This window comes from Telmatherina bonti (assembly GCF_933228915.1).
Source record: "Telmatherina bonti genome assembly, chromosome: 8".
Taxonomy (NCBI): Eukaryota; Metazoa; Chordata; class Actinopteri; order Atheriniformes; family Telmatherinidae; genus Telmatherina; species Telmatherina bonti.
In genome coordinates, this window is record NC_136626.1 from 24,152,493 (window position 1) to 24,173,560 (window position 21,068).

Consider the following 21,068-nt stretch of genomic DNA (forward strand, 5'->3'; position numbering starts at 1 on the left):
TAACTCTTCAAAATGAGTTACATTTTACGTCTTGTTTTTCAGTAACCCCTTTGTCAGAAGTCAATGTCCTGCAGTAACCTCTCCGTACTAAAGGTTACTAAAGGAGAAGCTTCTGCAAACTCTTCTGGAGCTATAAATGCTGCAGGTATGCAGCATATACCTGCACTTTTACATTTTTATTGAGCATCTTACTTTTATGTGCTTGGGACTATCAAACTTGTAAAAGCTATTCTTATTAAACATTAAGTTATTAGACTCTGGTGCACAGAGTCACAACCAGAAGGTCACATTAGTATAATAACAACGTTACGTTGTGTTTACTTCCATTAACATTTCAGCTGTGAAAGAAAAGAAGAAATTAAGTAATTCATTATAGGTGTATAAAAGTGTGTGTGTGTGTGTGTGTGTGTGTGTGTGTGGACATAGTTATGTGAGTCTCCATTTATGTGAAGTTGTGGGTGTGCCTAAGTGTGTGATGTCATGGCCTGAATCCGGGTGATTCCCTCTCAGCCAATCAGAGTGAAGCAGGAGATTTTTTGGGGGCAGCTGCCAGTGAATGATTAAAGGTTGGGGGAGGTTAAGCGCCACAGCAAGCTGTAAAACATTGACCTGTTGGAGTAAGTAGTGGCATATGTTACCCGTAGTGGGGTCTCAGGCCAAGAACTTGTCTTCAGCTGCTGAAATGTAACATCTATTAGTGTGATATGACTGGACTGGATGAGACCCAACTGATACATGAGTCTTACGCTATTACAGCACGAGCTGTAATAGACGCCAATGTTATGTCACCGTATCAGTGTCTTTTAAGTCATTGGTGATTCCTTAAAACCTTCTTAGCTGATATTTTACAATATCAGCTAAGAAGGTTTTAGCAATATCAGCTAATTTCAAAATATAACTCTGCATTAACAAAAGTCTGATATTTGCTGCACCCTCTACATTACATGTGTCCTCTGTCAAGCCAAAGTGTGCCTGAAGGCATTCAGATTAGTTTTACAGAATAGTGAAAAGTACCTTAACTAATCATTCCATTAAACTCATTATTAAACATTAAATCCCCTCTGACTAACGCTCCAACTAATGCAAGCTGAAAGAAACCTGGGTGTCATGATTGATGACCAGATGTCCTACTCTGACCATGTTGCCTCTGTCTCCTGTCTCTTTGCACCCTTTGACATAAGAAAGACAATCTACATCTGACCCACTCAGCTCTTTGCACGGGACATGGTTATCTCTCCCTTTGACAGCTCCAATGTTCTTTTGGCAGATCTCCCTGCTTGCAGACTGAGACCGTCTACACATGGTCCAGAATACATCTGATGTTTTGACAGGCACAAATGTCACTCCATAACTCACTGAACGTCACTGGCAATGCAGGGCTGCCAGAAACAAATGAAATGCAATGCATGCAAAATCAGTAATGCATGCCTGAAGAGGGACCGGCAGGTGTGTGTGTGAGAATGTCATCTGGTTCTACGGTCCCTAAGCACGAGACTCTCTCAATCCAAATAACTGCATTTTCAGATAAAGAGCAGTCTGTATCTCTTTATCTTTAGCTTAACCTCTTCAGAAATGGCCTGCTTTCCTAATACCTCCAAAATACCTCCAACACCCCGATGCTTCCAACCTGAACCCCTTTTACATCTGTGTCTGTTGTCCTTGTATTGGGTTATTTGAATAGATTTAAATTCAGCACTTAATCATAAACCAGTTTCTTGCTGCACTGAAACTTAAATGTTTCTTTGTCGCATTCTCTAGATAATTTAATAATTATGGATGTGATGTGAGGATCACTTCCACATCACACTTTGACATGCAGCATATACCACTGGTACATTTTGTAACTTGCTGGATCATGATCTATTACATGTTGGCTGAAGAAGGACAAAAGCCAGAATTTATTAAACTGGTGAATCTTTAATTGTTGGTTGAATGGCTTGTAATTTGCATTACTAGAGTATGACCGGAGAAGTCAGAGGTCATATTACCAACCTTTTGATTTCTGGACGACAGCTCAACCACCCTAGCCACAGCCACTCTGATCTATGAACCAAAACTATTTGCTTTTGTTGAAGAAAAACATTTTCTCTGGGGTTAAAATACACATGCAGCAATAGTAACAAACTGCCAAAAGAAACCTTATGAAGAGAGTTTCTCTGAGTTAACAAGGTGATAAACCCCTGAACTGTGACGAAATAAAGGAAGAAAATTTGATTTCAATATTATAGCATTGATTTCAGATGTTGATGGACATCTAAAATCCTGTTCATCAAATTACCCAGAATCTTCAACAGCTGTGTTAAAAATAGGCATCACTGCAGTTTAGACTCATTTTCACAGCTGACGTACATTTCTTGTGCAAACTGTGATATGCAAAATATAGAAATATGTGCATAGGTAATATGTGAATAATTTCCTGTTCAGTTAACTATTGCAAACTTTCTGCTATTTATTCCAACAGAAGTCAATGAGGTGGTTTTTATTTTAAGCAGTGAAACCTCTGTTTTAAGTAACTTCATCCTCTGCTCAGCCCATGTTACAGTTCCTCTTCATATGTTTTGGTTCCCTAATCCTCTAATACAGTCACCCGTTTTTTTCCTTATTTTTCTTTGTAAATGAGGCCATAAAATACCTTTCACACAGTTTGAATCATAACTACGATTGCTTCCTTCTGCTATTGAGAAACATGACAAAAATTTCTCCTCCACTCTTTGTCCTTTGTCAGACGACAAGAAGGAATTTTCCTTTATCAGAAAACAAAGAATTAATCACGGTTCAAATTTTTCAACCTTGACATTTAAATAAATGCAAGCACCCTTTGTTACTGTAGCATCTCGCTGTTATCATTGCAATGTTTGCCACTCTTCACAGTTAATGGTATAATTTGTTTAATGCTTTAATGTCTTAGCAATTATTTGGTGAATAACAGTTGCTTTTTTAACAAGATTATCATGTAATGTTTCCGTGTGACTTTGCTGATCTTACTCCGTGTCAAGATTGGTTACTCTCAGTGAATTATTTAAGACATTAATCTCGTAAACTGCCATCAGAGTCGCTTCAAATTACGTTTTAGCCAGCAGTACAAATGGATTTTTTAAAATAATAATCTAGTGTAAACACATTTTATGTTGTTGTGATAAGTATACGGAACCCTTAAACTACAAATATCTGCATGCTAATAGTAGCAGCTAGCTAAATGCACATCGACTGTCATGGGACAACAACCAGCTCCCTTAGATACAGTAACAGTCTTATCTGTTTTTTTGTGATAAAGAACTTCTGAATTATAATGCTGGCAGCTAAAAGATAAAGTACAAACTGCTTTTGAACAAGTTAAAACATAAAACTTAAAAAGCTTTTCTGTGTTGAAAGAATTTTACACTCAAAGATTAGTTTAAATTACAGACATCATTTGTTTCTGTGTTTCATGGTCCTAATCCAATTATTTCAATTTATCAATCTTCCTCTAACTTTGATTGAAAAGCTGGAGCAATGCAGCACACAAACAAACAAGTCTGAATATGCCTCTCCATGGTGTTAGTGTTCACTGTTAGCTGAGTTCTGGCATGAACTTCCTATCTAGTCACATTCCAGTATGGGAAGACCGCAGGTACGAGACTGCGAAACAGGTGAGTTAAGAGAAAAGGGATCAAAAAGAGAGCAAGACTCAAGACGTGGAAGAGAGAAAAAATAAGGCAAAAGGGAAGGAGGACAAAAGCTAGTCAGTAAGATCATGGTGGTGCAACACTACTGGCTGATGCTGCTGCTGGTCAGCAGACATGAATGGATTACAGGTAGGGTGGAGGTGGAGTGAACACAATAGTGTTTGTATGCCGAGTGTTAGATCCTTACTTGCATGTTACCATGAACTAATGTGGTTGTTTGTTAAGGGTGTGTTTGCATGTCCATCTGCCTTTGTGTGTGTGAGGTAACAGATTTGGGCAGCATGTTACTGTCTGGCCTCTTCTGGCCCAGACAAGTCTCAGACTGTCCTCTGAGGAATGTTTCAAATGAGCCTGCATGCAAAACCTGGCAACAATGCAGATGTAGCATTTTTCCTGTTAAACTGTGACTCAGTGGGTGGTTTCACTTTTTAATGGATCAATGAAGTGATATTTAGTGTTGAGATGAAGTCTGACAAATCTAGTGCCTTCTCCTGCTATTAGCTTGTACACGGTGTATGGCAGATTAGTTTTAGGAACAGTTTGCTGTCGTGATGCCAAGAAGAAAAACACTTTGTATTTGGTTTGTTATTTCGACTGGGATCAAACATTTGTTTAGCAAACATCAGAAAGACAAAATATCAATATTCTAATATTTAACAATAGCAAAGTAAATTTCTGTTAGTTGTTGAGTTTTGTTACTTTGGGGAAACTGAATACATAACTGTGTGTTTGGCAACAGATTAATGATAGATGAGGTATAAATTTTAGCATCTCAATTAATCTGTGGATCCATTTTTTTAAGCGGTTTACTACACCTTTAAGCTTGATGATAATTTTATAATAATTGACAGCACTTTCTTCCTGTAACTGTCAAGTCTTATAGAGGAGATACAAGATTGCCAGGAATATTGGTAAACATGAATGATAGTGTACATATTACAATGAATTGTAAAGGTCTGGCAAGAGATATTGTTTATGTTTAATGCGGCAGAACGAATAGGTATTTAAATGTAATAATTGACTGACTCTTACAACACACCGGCAGGCTTATCTACAAAGGTCAAGAGGTTTGTCTCATCAATTATTAACTTTGATACCTCATTACTAAGATCACACGTTGTTGTTTTTTTTTAATTTCAAAATAATATAGCTTGGTTTTGTGTTCAGAAATCTGCTCTAATTTTTCTTGAGATGAATTGAGATTAATGAACTGTTTTCTCTTATAATTATCCAGAGAGAATCATGCTGTTGGGAATATATTGGAGAACTTTCTGATACAATGAATCTTGCTGGGATTTATTTGTAAGGAAAATAACTTTAAATTGTATTCTAGATTTAACAGTAAACCCAGGAAGAACAGCTAAAACTAGAGAAATATGATCTCTCCCACTTGTTCTCATCATAACCCTCTCAGCAGCCCTCTGTCCGTGTTAGCTTATAACATATTCAGCTAAAAGCTATACTTGATTTTTTTGCTTTAAAACTCTTAGTTTCTGACTTGTTGTGATGGCACTTGGACATTAATTTTGCACATTCCTGGAGCCATTGTTGGCCTGAAGCATCTCAGAGTGAGAAACAATACTTAATATCTTTCTTTCTAGTCTGGTACATCATGATATGGCATGATACAGTTTACCATGTCATCATGTCACAATATGCACCATGACAGATTCAGCAAAGAAACCAAATTACACCAAATTAGCCTTGATAGGGGCAACTTGTTATGGAAGCAATGGTACCTAGACCGACCCACAGAAAACACACAAACTCCACAATCAAAGAATCCAAACCTTCTCAAGAGCCATTTATACTTGATGCAAGACTGATTAGCAGATGGAAACAGTTTTTATCTGTGTCTCAAGTTAGTTACATCCTTACAGTCTTCAAGGGGCTTGGCTATTACTTGAAGCAGAAATGTGGCAATACCACTGCAAATCCTGAGGGCAGTGTTGAATTGCTCAGCTGACATGCAACTATCAAAAGGAACAAAACAAAGAAGAAGAGGAAAAGGCAGAAATTATCAGATAAGAAGCACCCAAAGAAGACACAGAAAAAAGTTAAAAACAGCAAAAAAAACAACTGTGGTTTTAATCTTCTACTTCCTTTTTTTTTTTTTTTTGCATGGAAGTATGAAGGCGACAACGTTTGAAATGGACGTCCTCATGTACATTCAAAAGAAAGCTTAGATTGATAGACATATTTAGAAACTAGATGAGTGACCAGTAAGGTGAAGAAAATATACAGAGGCTCTTTTATGATTTGTCAATTCTGTCTTTTAACTGGAGCGTCTTTCTTTCCACCAGCTGTTCCGAGTGACATCAGTCCATATATAAGGCACTATGAGGTCCTGTCGTATGACAGGGAGGATCTTCATAGGAAGCACCTCAGGGTCAGGAGAGCCACTCAACCTCAGGATCACACCCTGAAATTGGATTTTACTGCTTTTCATAGGTAATTTCTTTTATCAATTTCTTTTTATTAATTTTATCAGATTTGGGCAAATGCTTCACAAATACTTTTACTAAATATACACAATATATTCATTGTTGAGCAATTTCTTTTAACTCTAAACCACTAACACATGTAGACCATTAGTTATCAGTCCACATTTCCCAACTGATGATGGATCTACATACTTATACAAGACTCCAAAGCTTTGACCACATCTGTAAATTGTTTGTGTTTTTGTTTTCTACAGAACTTTCCGTCTGCTTCTGAGAAAAGACACAGCACCATTTTCCGAAGGATTCATAATGGCTGATGAAAATGGTCCCGCGTCTGTTGACCTCTCATTTATTTATTCAGGAACGCTTGAAGGTGGGTATGATGTGGATATGTTGTACTTGATTAGAACTAGAAACGGTTTTTACCAACATCTGAATAATAAAAAATTGGAGCATTTCTGTGATTTTAAAAGCCTCAAAGCTGTTGTTAGCTGGAAATAAATAGTCACTGAGACAATGACTGACTGATTGACTGATTGACATGCCACCCAATATTCTCAACTCTTCCTTTAAGGAATTTTTAAAATATTTGGATAAACACTTTTTTTTTTTAATTGAAATTTAACATGAAAGTCAGTAATTCTCAACTCTACACCTCCTCTGATGAAAGAAGTTTCATTCTTTTGTTTACCTTGCTTTGCAGATGAATATGGTTCAGCCTGCCACGGCTCTGTGCTTCAGGGTCAGTTTGAGGGAACCATGCGCACTGTCAATGGCACTTACCACATTGAGCCAATCCACAGATACACCAGCAGCCCCACAGATCACCACTCTATTATCTACCATGAGGATGACATAGGTAAGAGGACATTTAAGATTTTTAAGTCTCGTTCAGCATATTTGGCTTTTTAGTGGGTGTTGCTCAGTGTTCAGGATAATAAAACATGTGCATTTAGAGTCCAAACAACTACCTACAGATGCAGTTGCTTTTCCAGGCCTGCTGCAGACGATAGGAAAGAGAGCAAGAAGAGGGTCTTTGCTACATTAGATCTGTTTCAGCAGTATGATCTACAGCTTCCTTGGCAGTCAAACTGAAAGACAAACAACCACAGCAATATACATCCTCCCCTGCTCATCTCACACAGTATCTTCTGCCTCCGACTCCAGTTCAGAACAGGGTTATAGAGGGTCAGTGAACTACGCCTTAGGAGAAGAGTTAGTGTTTCAGTAAAGTCTGTGGAGAGCTCTGAAGGGGGGGTTAAGGCTCTCCCTGCCTGGGCACTAGCCAAAGAAAAGATAAACTGAAAATGGTGTGATTTTTGTAAGAGGAGGAGTAGATGAGGCTAAGTTGAAGCGAGGGAAGAGGTATGAAGGTGTATAAGAAGCAGAAGGAGAAAAGGGGCGCTGTGTAGGAAAAGGAGAGAATAGCATATGAAGAAAGTGACTTTTTAAAAGTTATTTCAGCAACAGATTGTTGGCTTTTATTACTCTTATAATTTGGCCAGGTGGAAGTAATCAAAAATCTATCAATATATGGATGTGGATGTGCATGTGTATATCAACGTGAGTAATTTCCTGGCATCATTTGGATAATTACATGATTATGACATTAATTCCAAGAAAGCATTTTACCGGAAACACTGCAGGTTGAGCCAGAACACTCCCTTCTAACCCCATGTTTGTCCTCAAATTGACACAGGCTCCACTGCTGCCTTCCTCTCAACTCCTCCCGCCATTTCTTCAAGTCAAATTGGAGAAAAACCTTGTTTTACTTAGCACCGCAGCCGACAACATCCTGTTCTTTCATGCACAAGCCAGCATATCTGCAGGAAGCTGTGAAAGATTTTGCATGTGATACTACAGTAAACAATCAAAGTCTCCATACAAAGCGTAAATTAGGACTCAAGATGGTGACATAATGTGTGTATTTTCACTTCCCGTGGTTGTCGTCTAGAGGCCACAAGGTTTACATGAGAGGAACATTGAGTCCCATGGGATTTTGGATGTCATGAAGTCTGTCAAATCTGGGACAAAGGGTATCACTAGTGTTATAATATCAGAGCACCTGGTCAATATCAACAATCTATTTATGAAATCAGTTTCTCCCTATTAATTATATAAATAAAATATAAGTATTATATATAAGTATTATATGTAAGTATTAATAAAATTATTTTTAAAAATACAAAATATTGTTAAATTCAGAAAGGTACTCACTGGGAAGCCTAATGATAATGTCTGTTCACGGAAACATGAAACACCAAAGATTTATTTTTAATATGTTATTCTCACGGTGATAGTATCAACATTATTTTGTTCATTATAACTTCTGTTGCATTTTCATGCTCATTATTCTGTAAAGCAGGATGTTTTCTCACATTAACTTCATGACCTTGAATGTAAGGATGTGCTACAGACCTGAGGATTGCAGAACACATGTTGTTGTACATCAACCTGGAAGAGATTATAAAGAAAAGTTTTGACACCACTAATCTACATTACAGAGTCAGCAGGAAATTGCAGAAAGTTCATCATCTTTTTAACACTCTGACACCGTTACATCAAAACCTAGGAGAGTAAAGATCTGCAAGGCCACAGAGGAACAGTGTAATCAGGTCTTTCTCATATCAGTTAATGTTTATGTATATGTATCCACCATCAGATCACAAACAATAGTGGAACCTGATATCAGGAAGAAGTTAACAGTCTAGTGCGGTCTGATGTTGATTGTGATTTTAGAATAAAACAAGTAAACAGAAGAAAGTTAGAGGAAGTCAATATCACAATTTTATTTCAGGCCAAACTAAACAAAAGGTGCCATAAAAGCCTCACTAACAGAACGTTAGCTTAAAACTCAGGAATAAATACATGACAAAATCACTGACAGGTGGAAGCTGTCCTTCAAACAAAAACAGGTGTTGCAATCACAAACACAAACCTCATGTGAGAGGAAGATAAACAGAGGAAGCCAAAACACATCTTAACTGAGAAACCCCAGAAACATCTGTGCTTTTAGGTCTAAGCTTCTCAACCAAGTCTGCAACTACAGAGAGCATGTTAACTAGAAATATTACTAACTGCAACTGGATGTACACAAATGATACTAAAATAACATCAGATTGTTCTTTAGGCTACAAAATTAAAGTGGAGATAAAGACAAAAATTTAATGTGCTTTTTATTGATATGACCTCACAGATAAGACGGGTATTAATGGAAAAAGATAGATTAATTTGGGAGAAGAAAACTAAAAGTACTTTTAATATACGAATAAAACCATTTAAGGGTCATTTTTCTGGATATAACTGAAGTACTCAGTGGCACAGCCTGTCCATCGTAGGCTTGAGCCCAGCAGTTTAAAGATGGTACAACTCCACGTCTGTGTGTGTGCTGGTAAAGAGAAGTTGAACTAATCTTAATGTTTAACTGCAACTTTTGGACCTTGAAATCACAATATATATGTTTTTATAGTTATAAACATGTTTTCACTCATCGCACATTCACAGTCCCTCTGTTAAATAGCTCTGCTTTTATCTTAGATACTAAAAATATGCCAATTCTTCAGCTTAGGAGCCTCGTGAACCTCCTTTCCGTGCAGTTCTTCATGATATCTGTTGTTCACAGGATTAAACAAATATTTCTGACATTGGCTGAGCAACACAAGAATATTATCAGTCTTTTGGGTGTGAGTAAAGACACAGCTATTATCCTACTGAATTACTGATATTCTGACAGACATAAGAAAAGATAACCATGCGGTCAAAATTGCAAGACAGTATAGCTTGTATCTGTAAAAAAAAAGACAATTTGACAGCAGCAGTTGTAGTTATACAGGCTGCTTAAATAATGAGGTTGTGGGTTCATGGGATGGTTGCACAACATGAGGCAGACAACCTCTCAACAAGTCTGTAAATTCATTCTGCAGGAATGCCAAGAAAGATGTGTGTTCATGACTAGTATTGCACCTCAGGGCACATTATACTACAAACTTGGAGAACACTTTGGATACTAAAAGTTCTTCTTGAGTCACCTAAGTTGTCGCAGAGATATAAACTGGATTTCATAATGACACTGGAAAACTCACTACCCTCACAACATCTAACCCCTAAACTATAATGCAAGAAAGTGTTCATGTTTTGGTCTTCATGCTGGGTCCTCAAGTCAGTGTTTTGGAGTGAGACTTGGCACTCAGGCATGAACTTTCTGTGTCAGACTTCCCAGCAGCTGCTGGTAGTCTTGGCTGAGATGTGAGAGACTAATAACTTAAGAAGCGGACATAATCACTCTGAATAGGTTCAGTCAGGTTTGTTTTCTTTGTTTTGTTTTATTTTGTTTAGTTTTTTATTTTCACGTGAACAACAACTGCAAACTACAAGGAAGATTCTCATTTGTTTGAAGATTTAGCTTGACAAGTCAGAAAGAATGATCTCCTGGAAGTCTGGAAATAATTATGATATATAAGATTCCACACCCACTTCCACCCATATGCAGTCATACATGCCATCCGTGGGGACAAACTGAAATCTAAAATTTCTAGAGGGACTTTAGAAGGTGACCACACACTAAGCTGAGTTCAACACTCTTACCATCGCTCCTTCTGCTGCCATACATCAAGTGTCTTTTCCTGTCTCACTCTAATCACTATTATAACTTACATATAACTCTCTATCACACTCTGTGCATGATAGTCCACAGTGCTTTTGAATATATCCCCCTCTTAAGATTTTCCATAATCTTTAGCCTAATAAACTCTGTTGCAATCTCCAGTGACTTTTTACATTTTTATGAAATTCTGTGGCTTTCAGAGCAACAAGTCCCCCGTAGATTGCAATCTATTCACTGTTGCATCAGTTTAAATGAGACAGCAATCTCTGAGGTATTGCAGTTCTAACTCTAACCCTCTTTGACAGCATTTTGGTTTTAATGAAATCAAACCAGCAGATTTGTCTTTTTTACAGGTCAATCGGCTGCAGCTCCCAGCCCAGACCATTCTGCTCACCTTCAAATGTTACGTGAAATGAGATCAATTTCCTCCAATTTTAGCTCTGCAACATGCTGCCCATCTTCAACTGATGTACTTAATGTTGGGTATATAAGAAATGAATAAAATGTAAATGAAAATACAGCAAGACCAGGACAGTATAATAACTTGGTAAACGGACAGTATTCTCTTCTATTCTAAAGCCATATAGCCGACACTTTCATCCAATGCGACTTACATACCCTAATTGACGCATAAGGGGTCAACTTTGGGTTAAGCATCTTGCCCAAGGACACTTTGGCACATAGTCAGGGGAAGCATGGAATTGATCTCCCAACTTTAAAGTAGACAGAAAACTGCTCTAATTTCTGAGCTACAGCCGCCAGTATTAGTATTAGTGATTAAGGGGAAAAAAAGCTCTGTAACAAAAGATTGTAATTATGCAAAAAAGAGAAGTTTCCTGCTATAAAGAACTAAGATCCACAACAAACCAGTGAGGCACAAGTCAAAGTCTGACACTTTTGAAATTTTGTGTCTCTATTGATCTTAATTACTGCATTTAGTTTGCCTTCAACACAGATCAAGAAGTAAAAGCAAATTGTTGCAAAACAAAACTTATCCATTTTCTGTTTATCTTATAGTGTCAGAAAGTTAAATAGCGTATTCGAGAAATCTCTCTCAGCAAAGTTTCCCATCTCTTCTCTGTGAATCCTAAATTATTCCCAAGCCAAAGAATCACTTCGGTAAGACATATCTGGAGGTTTTCTTCACACTATATGTGCCGGTTAAATGTTCTCAGGAATTTTAAAAGTCAGTATGTCGAAACAACTCAGCAGATCCATCAAATCTTTCTATTTCTTTTGTTCTTGTTGTATTTTTACATCACTTAATTAAGATCATCGCTTATTTTAACTCCCCTTTCCGTGTGAAATGTTATTCAGGAAACCTCTGCTATTTCCTCTTCAGATACTTGTGACTTTATGTAGCTGTAAAACTGTGAACCACAGACATGTCTTTACTTTCAAACTTGAAAAGAATAAATGTTTTGAAAACCTAAATTATAAGGAGCGATCCAGGAAACATTAAATCACATACAACTCTTACATCTTTTGGATTCTCTGAACTCTTGGCACGCTTTTCAGCTATACTTATATTTTCAGGGCTTGCCTTTTTGTGTGTCTTTAGTTGTTGTGTTTTTCCAAATTTCTTCCCTATCAGCCCTGAACCACCTCACTATGTTCTGTTTACTTGAATGTTCAACTTTCACAATGATTGCTCTGGCAGAGGAAAAGTACTGGCACGAACCAATGTCACTTTTGATCCCTGTTCATATATTTATGATTGTCGGCTAACCTAGATTTACTCATAGCATTACGTATTTGTCTGCCTGTATTCTTGTGTTTGCCTGCAGGAAGAAGAGGAAATAGATTCAATATTACACATGATTGTGTGACCAAATGATTGTGTTTGCTTTTGTTCAGTCCTTCCACGTCTGACCTATCGCACTGATGGGTTCTGTGGTGCCGAGCATCTAAACAACCTCACCCAATGCTTTGGACCCAGTCAGGTAAAAACATGTGCTCAGTGAGAGCAGAAAAACTCACATATATGCACTCTTCTTCTCTTCTTTTTCTTTCGTTTTCTATCATCGCCTCTTTGATGCTATTTTTAGTCCACCATGTCCAAACTTATAAATGATTAATAGAGGAAATACACTCATTTCTCTGATTAATCTTTTACAGCTGATCTAATTTATGATTACATTCATTCATGAGGTTACTTTTATTGCCATGTTGAGTCACTAAGAACAAATTGGAAGTTACAACTCCAGATGAATGTTATTATGCTGACAGAACAGCGTGTGACATAGAAAGCTGAGAGCTGCCTCATTGCAGACAACCTTGACTGTGTCGTAAGACAATAAAAACAGCCCTGATAACCATCTGTCACAGGTATTGGACTAATCTCTCCCTTGGGGTCCCTACTAATTGCTAACCTTCGACCAACTGGGTGGTGGCCCCCAAGCCTATTGTGAACAGTGGATGTCGGGACATTGCTATGGATCCATTTTTAACAACATACCTGCCGGCAGAGATCATTTCCACTGTGGGATCGCGGAATGACCTGAGCAGATGTTTTTCCTTGACGATTGTTCAAGTTGTGTTCCTGCAGTAAAGTGTCCCAAATTCCCACTGGGACACCAGTACCAACCCTGTGTCCATTTGGCTTCTTGTATTATGTTGATATCAACAATTTCAAAGTTATTAATTGGATAAGAAAGAAAATATATCTTGTTTAACATAAAGATATAAACATTTTTTTTTAATTGTTTTGTGTTTTTTATGATCATCAATGTACAAACTAACATACCGTATCCACTCATGTCATTCCATTTTAATCCACAGGAGACACCAGTTAGCCGTTCTCGGAGAACAGTTGATGAATCAAAGACCAGTTGCCTGCTCCACATCCATGCCGACCACCTCTACTTCAAGAAGTTCAAGTCTGTTGAAGCTGTTGTGGCTCAGGTGATTCATTCAAAACTGTTTGTAAACATTAAAGGCTCTATGTTTAATGGCTATAAATATATATTTTTGGCTCTTGATTATGTTTTCAGACATTAAGTATTGATACTGCAGCAGATGGTCACAAGTTTGTAAAAATCCAAATAGGAACCTTGTGTCTACCCGCCCTGATTTTTTTTTTTTTTCACTAAAAATAGAATTTACAAAATAGAGCCACAAGTTCTGATTCTTTGACCCTCAAAGAGAACGGTCAGCTCCCTCAGGTTGGGACACAGGACACACATTTGACAGGACACAGTGTTCTCCTCACCTTTGAATGTCAGCATCATATCAGGATGGAACCGACCTCTCTCATATTTTCTGCTAACTTAGCTTTCTGCCCGTATTTGCCCCTAAATTCATACTTGGGGGAGTGGGGGGGACAGAACAAATTTTAAATAACTCTATACTTAATATATTACGAATGCAAAACGTATGAAGTAGAACAAAGTTTTAAATGCATTTGCATAAATTCATTACAAACCACATCTCTGGTCATGACATGCTCATTCATGGATTTGATGGAATAAAAATGGTACTTGCCAATAAATCTCATACAGACTTATGAACAGTCTGTTTATTTCCAGTCTAAATGATGAAGAGCACAGTTCAGTATGTGCTGAGGCACCTGTGGACAATCCCCACACACTCCCAAATCAGGCCTAACAGAAACAAAAAGAAACAAAACTTTGTAATAATCCAGTTACAAATATAATTTGTTATGCAATAAATCATTCCAGCACAGCTTATCTTTTAACCAGATGTCGGTGGGTAGATGATAAGGGCATTTGTCCAGTCCTACTACCACTAGCTTCACCTTGTCTCTTTATCCTTGACGTTGAGGTGGTCAGAATAACTGTATGACATTATAGATGATTTAATTTTTTTTTTTTAAAAACACAAAGGAGAATTAAATTATGTGAACAAGGTGCATATTTTAATGTTGTTATGATGCAGGGTTTGTTTTCACCAGCAAGCTGTTCATGGTCACAGGACTACCGGGTTGTGATGTAGGTTTGCACCTGCCCACAATGGTACTAAGTCATCCTAATTAGAATCTGATCCTGTTTCAGTTCTGAAAGAACTTATCTATCAATATACTTTCCTGTGTATGTATGTCTGTATATATCTATGTATGTAAGTAATCACCAAATCTTGTGATGGTTTAAAGCAGAATTCCTCAATCCAGGTCCTCAATGGCCAGTATCCTGCAGGCTTTCCAAGTGTTCCTGTTGCACCACACCTGATTTAAATCAATGTATATATATGGCAGACCTGTGCAGAGCTTGTCTGAGTCTAAATCAGGCGTGGTCCAGCAGGGATACAAGGGAAACCTGCAGGACACTTGATGACCAAGATTCAGGAACCCTGGCTTAAAGAATGTTATCTTCTGGAAGTCATTATGATATTTGGGGCTTTGTAATTGGCTTGTTTTAATGCTATATATAGTGTGGGCATTCTCATCAGCCCCCAGCTTGGTGCCTGCACGTTGGGGTTTACCCCGGTGGATGAAAGGGTAGTTTCCCTCCGCCTCCGGGTGGGGGGACGGGTCCTGACTGTTGTCTGTGCTTATGCACCGAACAGCAGTTCAGAGTACCCACCCTTTCTGGGGTCCTTGGAGGGAGTGCTGGAGGGTGCTCCTTCTGGGGACTCCATTGTTCTGCTGGGGGACTTCAATGCTCACGTGGGCAATGACAGTGAGACCTGGATGGGAGTGATTGGGAGGCATGGTCCCCCCCCCTCTGAACCCAAATGGTGTTTTGTTATTGGACTTCTGTGCTCGTCATGGATTGTCTATAACAAACACCATGTTCCAGCATAAGAGTGTCCATATGTACACCTGGCATCAGGATTCCCTGGGCCGCAGTTCAATGATCGACTTTGTAGTCGTATCGTCGGACCTGCGGCCACATGCCTTGGACACTCGGGTGAAGAGGGGGGCGGAGCTGTCAGCTGATCACCACCTGGTGATGAGTTGGCTCAGATGGTGGGGGAGGAAGCCGGTCAGATCTGGCAGGCCCAAACGTGTTGTGAGGGTCTGCTGGGAACGTCTGGCTGAGTCCCCTGTCAGAGCGAGCTTCAACTCCCACCTTCAGCAGAGCTTCGAACATGTCCCGAGTGAGGCGGGGGACATTGAGTCCAAATGGGCTGTGTTCCGTGCCTCTATTGCTGAGGCGGCCAGCCGGAGCTGTGGCTGTAAGGTAGTTGGTGCCTGTCGCGGCGGTAATCCCAGGACTCGTTGGTGGACACCAGCAGTGAGGGATGCCGTCAAGCTGAAGAAGGAGTCCTATCGAGCCTTCTTGGCCTGTGGGACTCTGGAGGCAGCTGATGGGTACCGGCGGGCTAAGCGGCATGCGGCTTCGGCTGTTGCCGAGGCAAAAACTCGGGCATGGGAGGAGTTCGGCGAGGCCATGGAGAAAGACTTCCGGACGGCTTCGAGGAGATTCTGGTCCACCATCCGGCGGCTCAGCAGGGGGAAGCAGTGCTCCATCAATACTGTGTACAGTGGAGGTGGGGAGCTGCTGACCTCAACTCGGGACGTTGTGGGTCGGTGGAGGGAATACTTCGAAGACCTCCTCAATCCTACCAACACGTCTTCCCATGAGGGAGCAGAGCTGGTGGACTCAGGGGTGGACTCTCCTATCTCTGGGGCTGAAGTCGCTGAGGTGGTCAAAAAGCTCCTTGGCGGCAAGGCCCCGGGGGTGGATGAGATCCGCCCGGAGTTCCTTAAGGCTCTGGATGCTGTGGGGCTGTCCTGGCTGACACGCCTCTGCAGCATCGCGTGGACATCGGGGGCAGTACCGCTGGATTGGCAGACTGGGGTGGTGGTCCCCCTTTTTAAGAAGGGGGACCGGAGGGTGTGTTCCCATTACAGGGGAATCACACTCCTCAGCCTCCCTGGTAAGGTCTATTCAGGGGTCCTGGAGAGGAGGGTCCGCCGGATAGTCGAATCCCGGATTGAGGAGGAGCAGTGTGGTTTTCGTCCTGGTCGCGGAACAGTGGACCAGCTCTATACCCTCTCTGGGGTCCTGGAGGGGGCATGGGAGTTTGCCCAACCAGTCTACATGTGCTTTGTGGACCTGGAGAAGGCATTCGACCGTGTCCCCCAGGGGCTCCTGTGGGGGGTACTCCGGGAGTATGGGGTACCGGACCCCCTTGTACGAGCTGTCCGGTCCCTGTACGACAGGTGTCAGAGCTTGGTCCGCATTGCCGGTAGTAAGTCGGATCCGTTTCCGGTGAGGGTTGGACTCCTCCAAGGCTGCCCTTTATCACAGATTCTGTTCATAACTTATATGGACAGAATTTCTAGGCGCAGCTGAGGTGTTGAGGGGATCCGACTTGGTGGCCTCAGGATTGGGTCCCTGCTTTTTGCGGATGACGTGGTCCTGTTGGCTTCATCTGGTCGTGATCTCCAGCTCTCGCTTGAGCGATTCGCGGCCGAGTGTGAAGCGGCCGGGATGGGAATCAGCACCTCAAAATCTGAGACCATGGTCCTCAGCCGGAATAGGGTGGATTGCCCTCTCCGGGTCGGGGGTCAGGTCCTGCCTCAAGTGGAGGAGTTTAAATATCTCGGGGTCTTGTTCACGAGTGAGGGAAGGATGTAGCGCGAGATCGACAGACGGCGGCGTCTGCAGTAATGCAGACTCTACGCCGGTCTGTCGTGGTGAAGAAGGAGCTGAGCCAGAAGGTGAAGCTCTCGATTTACCAGTCGATCTACGTTCCTACCCTCACCTATGGTCATGAGCTGTGGGTCGTGACCGAAAGAACGAGATCTCGTATACAGGCGGCTGAAATGAGTTTCCTCTGCAGGGTGGCCGGGCTCTCCCTTAGATAGGGTGAGGAGCTCGGTCATCCGGGAGGGGCTCAGAGTAGAGCCGCTGCTCCTTCGCATCGAGAGGAACCAGTTGAGGTGGCTCGGCCATCTGGTCAGGATGCCTCCTGGACGCCTCCCTGGTGAGGTGTTCCAGGCACGTCCCTCTGGGAGGAGACCCCGGGGAAGACCCAGGACACGCTGGAGGGATTAAATCTCTCAGCTGGCCTGGGAACGCCTCGGGATCCCCCCCGCAGAGTTGGCAAATGTGGCTGGGGAGAGGGAAGTCTGGGCTTCCCTGCTTAGGCTGCTGCCCCCGCGACCCGACCCCGGATAAGCAGCAGAAGATGGATGGATGGATATTGTATTATTAATACTATCATATGCCAACCTTGTGAGCAGGGATGCTGACTCTATTATTTGGCTGATCTGGATAGGGTCTGTGGTATAGGACAACTTTAAGCTATTGATCTGTCAGCATTATATTGGAGTGAGCCCGATTTGAGAATACAGTCTTGAAGGTTGAGTTCTATAACATGGTTAATGTCAGTGACCGCTTGCAAATTGAACATTTCAACAAGACTGCGTACCAAGAAATCTATTTTCTCACCTTTGCAGTCTTACAGATCTGCAAAGTTTGCAGGGTGATGTGGTCAGCGACCCCCTAATCAGACAATCCCGAACAGACAGCATGCAGTCAGTTTTCCATGGGGATACTAGGAGGAAATCATAAATCAACAAACTATTAAACTTGCTGATCTTATTTCTTCAGACTTCAGTCACCCAATCCAATAAAGTAACCGTTTCATGCACAGTGGCCTGATAGTGGACACCTATTTACAAGCTTTTTTCTTTCATATTCATGAATGAGGATGGTGTTTCTGTAAATAAATCATTTCGGTGGATGTTAGTGAGTCATCCAATAAATAAATGAATTTATGAAATAACTGAACATAATGTAATTACATAAGTTTGCCTTTGTGACAAATAGGAAAAGAAAAGGATACAGCTATATTTCATTGAAGATTAACATAATATGATTATAAATATATATTCATTTATTCATTCATTCATTTTCCTATCTGCTTAGTCCGATTAAGGGGTGCGGGGAAGGAACCAGCAACCTTCTTGCTGTGAGGTCACAGTGCTAACCACTATGCCATCGTGCAGCCCCATGATTTATGATTTATTTTATCAATTTTAAAGAATACATTAAAATAAATCATGATAAACTTTAAATATCACTAATAAACAAAAAAGTATCATTGCATATGTCTATAGAGGTAAAATATTGTCTTTAAAAAATTGTTGCATTGTTTTTTATTGATTCATGCATGTAAGGGTTAAACGAAATACCTGCAGAATTCTGTGATTTAGATTGGCAGTAAAGATTTCATCAACACAGTTACTATGCTCAACTTTTCTGCTCCTCCCATAAGTTCATTTTCCACACAACAGTTGCATCGTCTATACAGTTAAAAACAGGTTTTCCCACACTGTAAGATTTCTGGCCAAGAGGCATTATTCCAACAAAGAACTAATCAACCAAACAAATTTCCTCATGTTACGTTGAAATTAAAACCAATAAACAGCACTTCTTTTCACTTCTTTTTATACAAAATGATAGGATGACAGATGTTTGATCTTTATTTTCCATTCATGCTCTCAGTATCCAAGCAAGTCACATGTTTTCTCCTTTGTTATTTTCCTCTCCATAACGTTTTTTTAATAAAATCCTGCTGTGCTGCTGTGGTCAAAGCAAGGTTAGTTAATGAGGAGGTGACTTTGTCCTCAGCTGCGTTATGTGACCACACTGTTAATCTCTCAGGCCTTCCTTCTGCTGCACATCCCCTCATCACCTCCTCTGCCCTCTTGGATTCTTTCCACCTGAAACACACACACACACACACACACTCGTTGCTGTTGGTGGTTCAGTAACAGACTCTTTGTTGTACCAGGTGAGAAGATGTAAGTGATGCTATGACCGGATCTTAGAGTATAAATAAACAAATTGCTGTTGCCAGTCTCTGCTGCCCTGGTTTTAGTATCTAGAGCGTCCAACATGTCAAAGTTTACACTTATGGAAATTTCCTAGTTCCTGTATACACTCACCTCCTGTTGTGTATCAGACCTCTGCATGTGACTGGTCTGCACGTGGCTGCTGAAAACACTCTGGCTAACCTTGTTTTACAGACTAGCCAGTGTTATTCTTTTCTGTATCATGATCTAATTTTACCCAGAAGTGTTTGCATTGTTCAAATCTGCATGGGACACCACAGAAACAGTAGTTCAAGAAAATCAGGCTCATTGTCAAGAACCACCAAAATATTAACTCTACTGTGATGCCACATTGCTGTGAAAACCTTCTGTCCATGCATGTTTTTGGTGATAAGCCTGTTGTTCTCTGCATCTTTTGCAGGTTGCTTCCTACATACAGGCTGTGAATGACATCTATGACAAGGTTGACTTTGATGGAATCAAGCTGATCAACTTCAGAGTGAAATCCCTTCATGTAAGCTCTCAAACAATGACACCTTATTCCAAAACCGTTGTGTAACATACTTTAAATGCACAGCATAGATTGACCTACACAACCAGGCATGCTACTATTCACATATCTAATTTTAAATAATAAACAACACATGACTGTCTTAATAAACCTTACCTTTAAAAAGAATTTGATTAAGATAAGTTGGTAAGTGCATTAACTTCAAACTAACTTTCTTAGAACCTAGAGGATGAAATTAATTGTTTGTATCCTGTATCAAGTGACTTCAGTGATTTGCCTGTTTCCCTCCAGGTAATGAACACAGAGGATAAAACAGATCCTCTACATCCTCTTTACATTGGGCCTGAGAAACTGTTGAGTCTTTACTCTGAGAAGAACTGGGGCAACTACTGCCTGTCCTACCTGCTGACCAACAGAGATTACAGTGGAGTGCTGGGGCTTGCCTGGGAAGGGAAGACTGGTGAGTCACATGGATCAAATACATATAAACCTTAAACGTATTAACTAAGTTCTGAAATGATTAAATGAAAAGCTCCATATGTTTGGAATATCTTGGCATAAGGGTTAAATACCAACATTGCTATCAATAAATATATTACTTTTACCAACCTTGTCAGGACTTTTCAGTAAAATTTATGAGGAAATATTACTTAAAGTTTTTCTTTTTTTTTTCTTTCTTTTATTTTTTTTCTTTACTAAATTTAATAATGGTCGATTATTTCTCCCGTTTACCAGTTCCAGTTGGTGTTAAACGATTGGAAAGTCTGATAAGTCACTTTTACAACTCGGTATAAAATCAGGTTTCTGTGGAATAAACACCAGAGTTAAATGTGTTGTTAGTGCCACTAGAAATAATCGACTAACACAAATTTCATTCCTTTTTGTGTTTAGTTTATTCAAATACTGAACAATGACATTCACATTTAACACATATTTGTGTAAAATTGACAGTGTGGAAAACAAATATGAAATTTCTGGATCATATTCCTAATCCTAACCTCAGTATGTTTTAAAAACAAGATTGTCATAGAAGACATTGTCATCATATATATGTTAAAAGGGTTGAATTGTGTTTGGAGAAGATTAAGTTTAAAGG

The 21,068-nt window shown here is 40.1% G+C and overlaps 1 protein-coding gene across 1 annotated transcript in view; it reads left to right on the forward strand.

Moving 5' to 3' along the window:
- Positions 1 to 3,733: 3,733 nt before the first annotated feature.
- Positions 3,734 to 21,068, forward strand: part of LOC306759902 (disintegrin and metalloproteinase domain-containing protein 10) — a gene marked incomplete at both ends in the record, with an annotated part of 38,179 nt that continues 20,844 nt past the window's right edge. Inside the window, 8 exons of the mRNA XM_079245649.1 lie at positions 3,734 to 3,794; positions 5,969 to 6,116; positions 6,364 to 6,482; positions 6,813 to 6,968; positions 12,570 to 12,655; positions 13,494 to 13,616; positions 19,883 to 19,975; positions 20,264 to 20,432. Of these exons, the coding sequence (XP_079101775.1) occupies positions 3,734 to 3,794; positions 5,969 to 6,116; positions 6,364 to 6,482; positions 6,813 to 6,968; positions 12,570 to 12,655; positions 13,494 to 13,616; positions 19,883 to 19,975; positions 20,264 to 20,432 (955 nt within the window). The remainder of the gene's footprint in view (positions 3,795 to 5,968; positions 6,117 to 6,363; positions 6,483 to 6,812; positions 6,969 to 12,569; positions 12,656 to 13,493; positions 13,617 to 19,882; positions 19,976 to 20,263; positions 20,433 to 21,068) is intronic.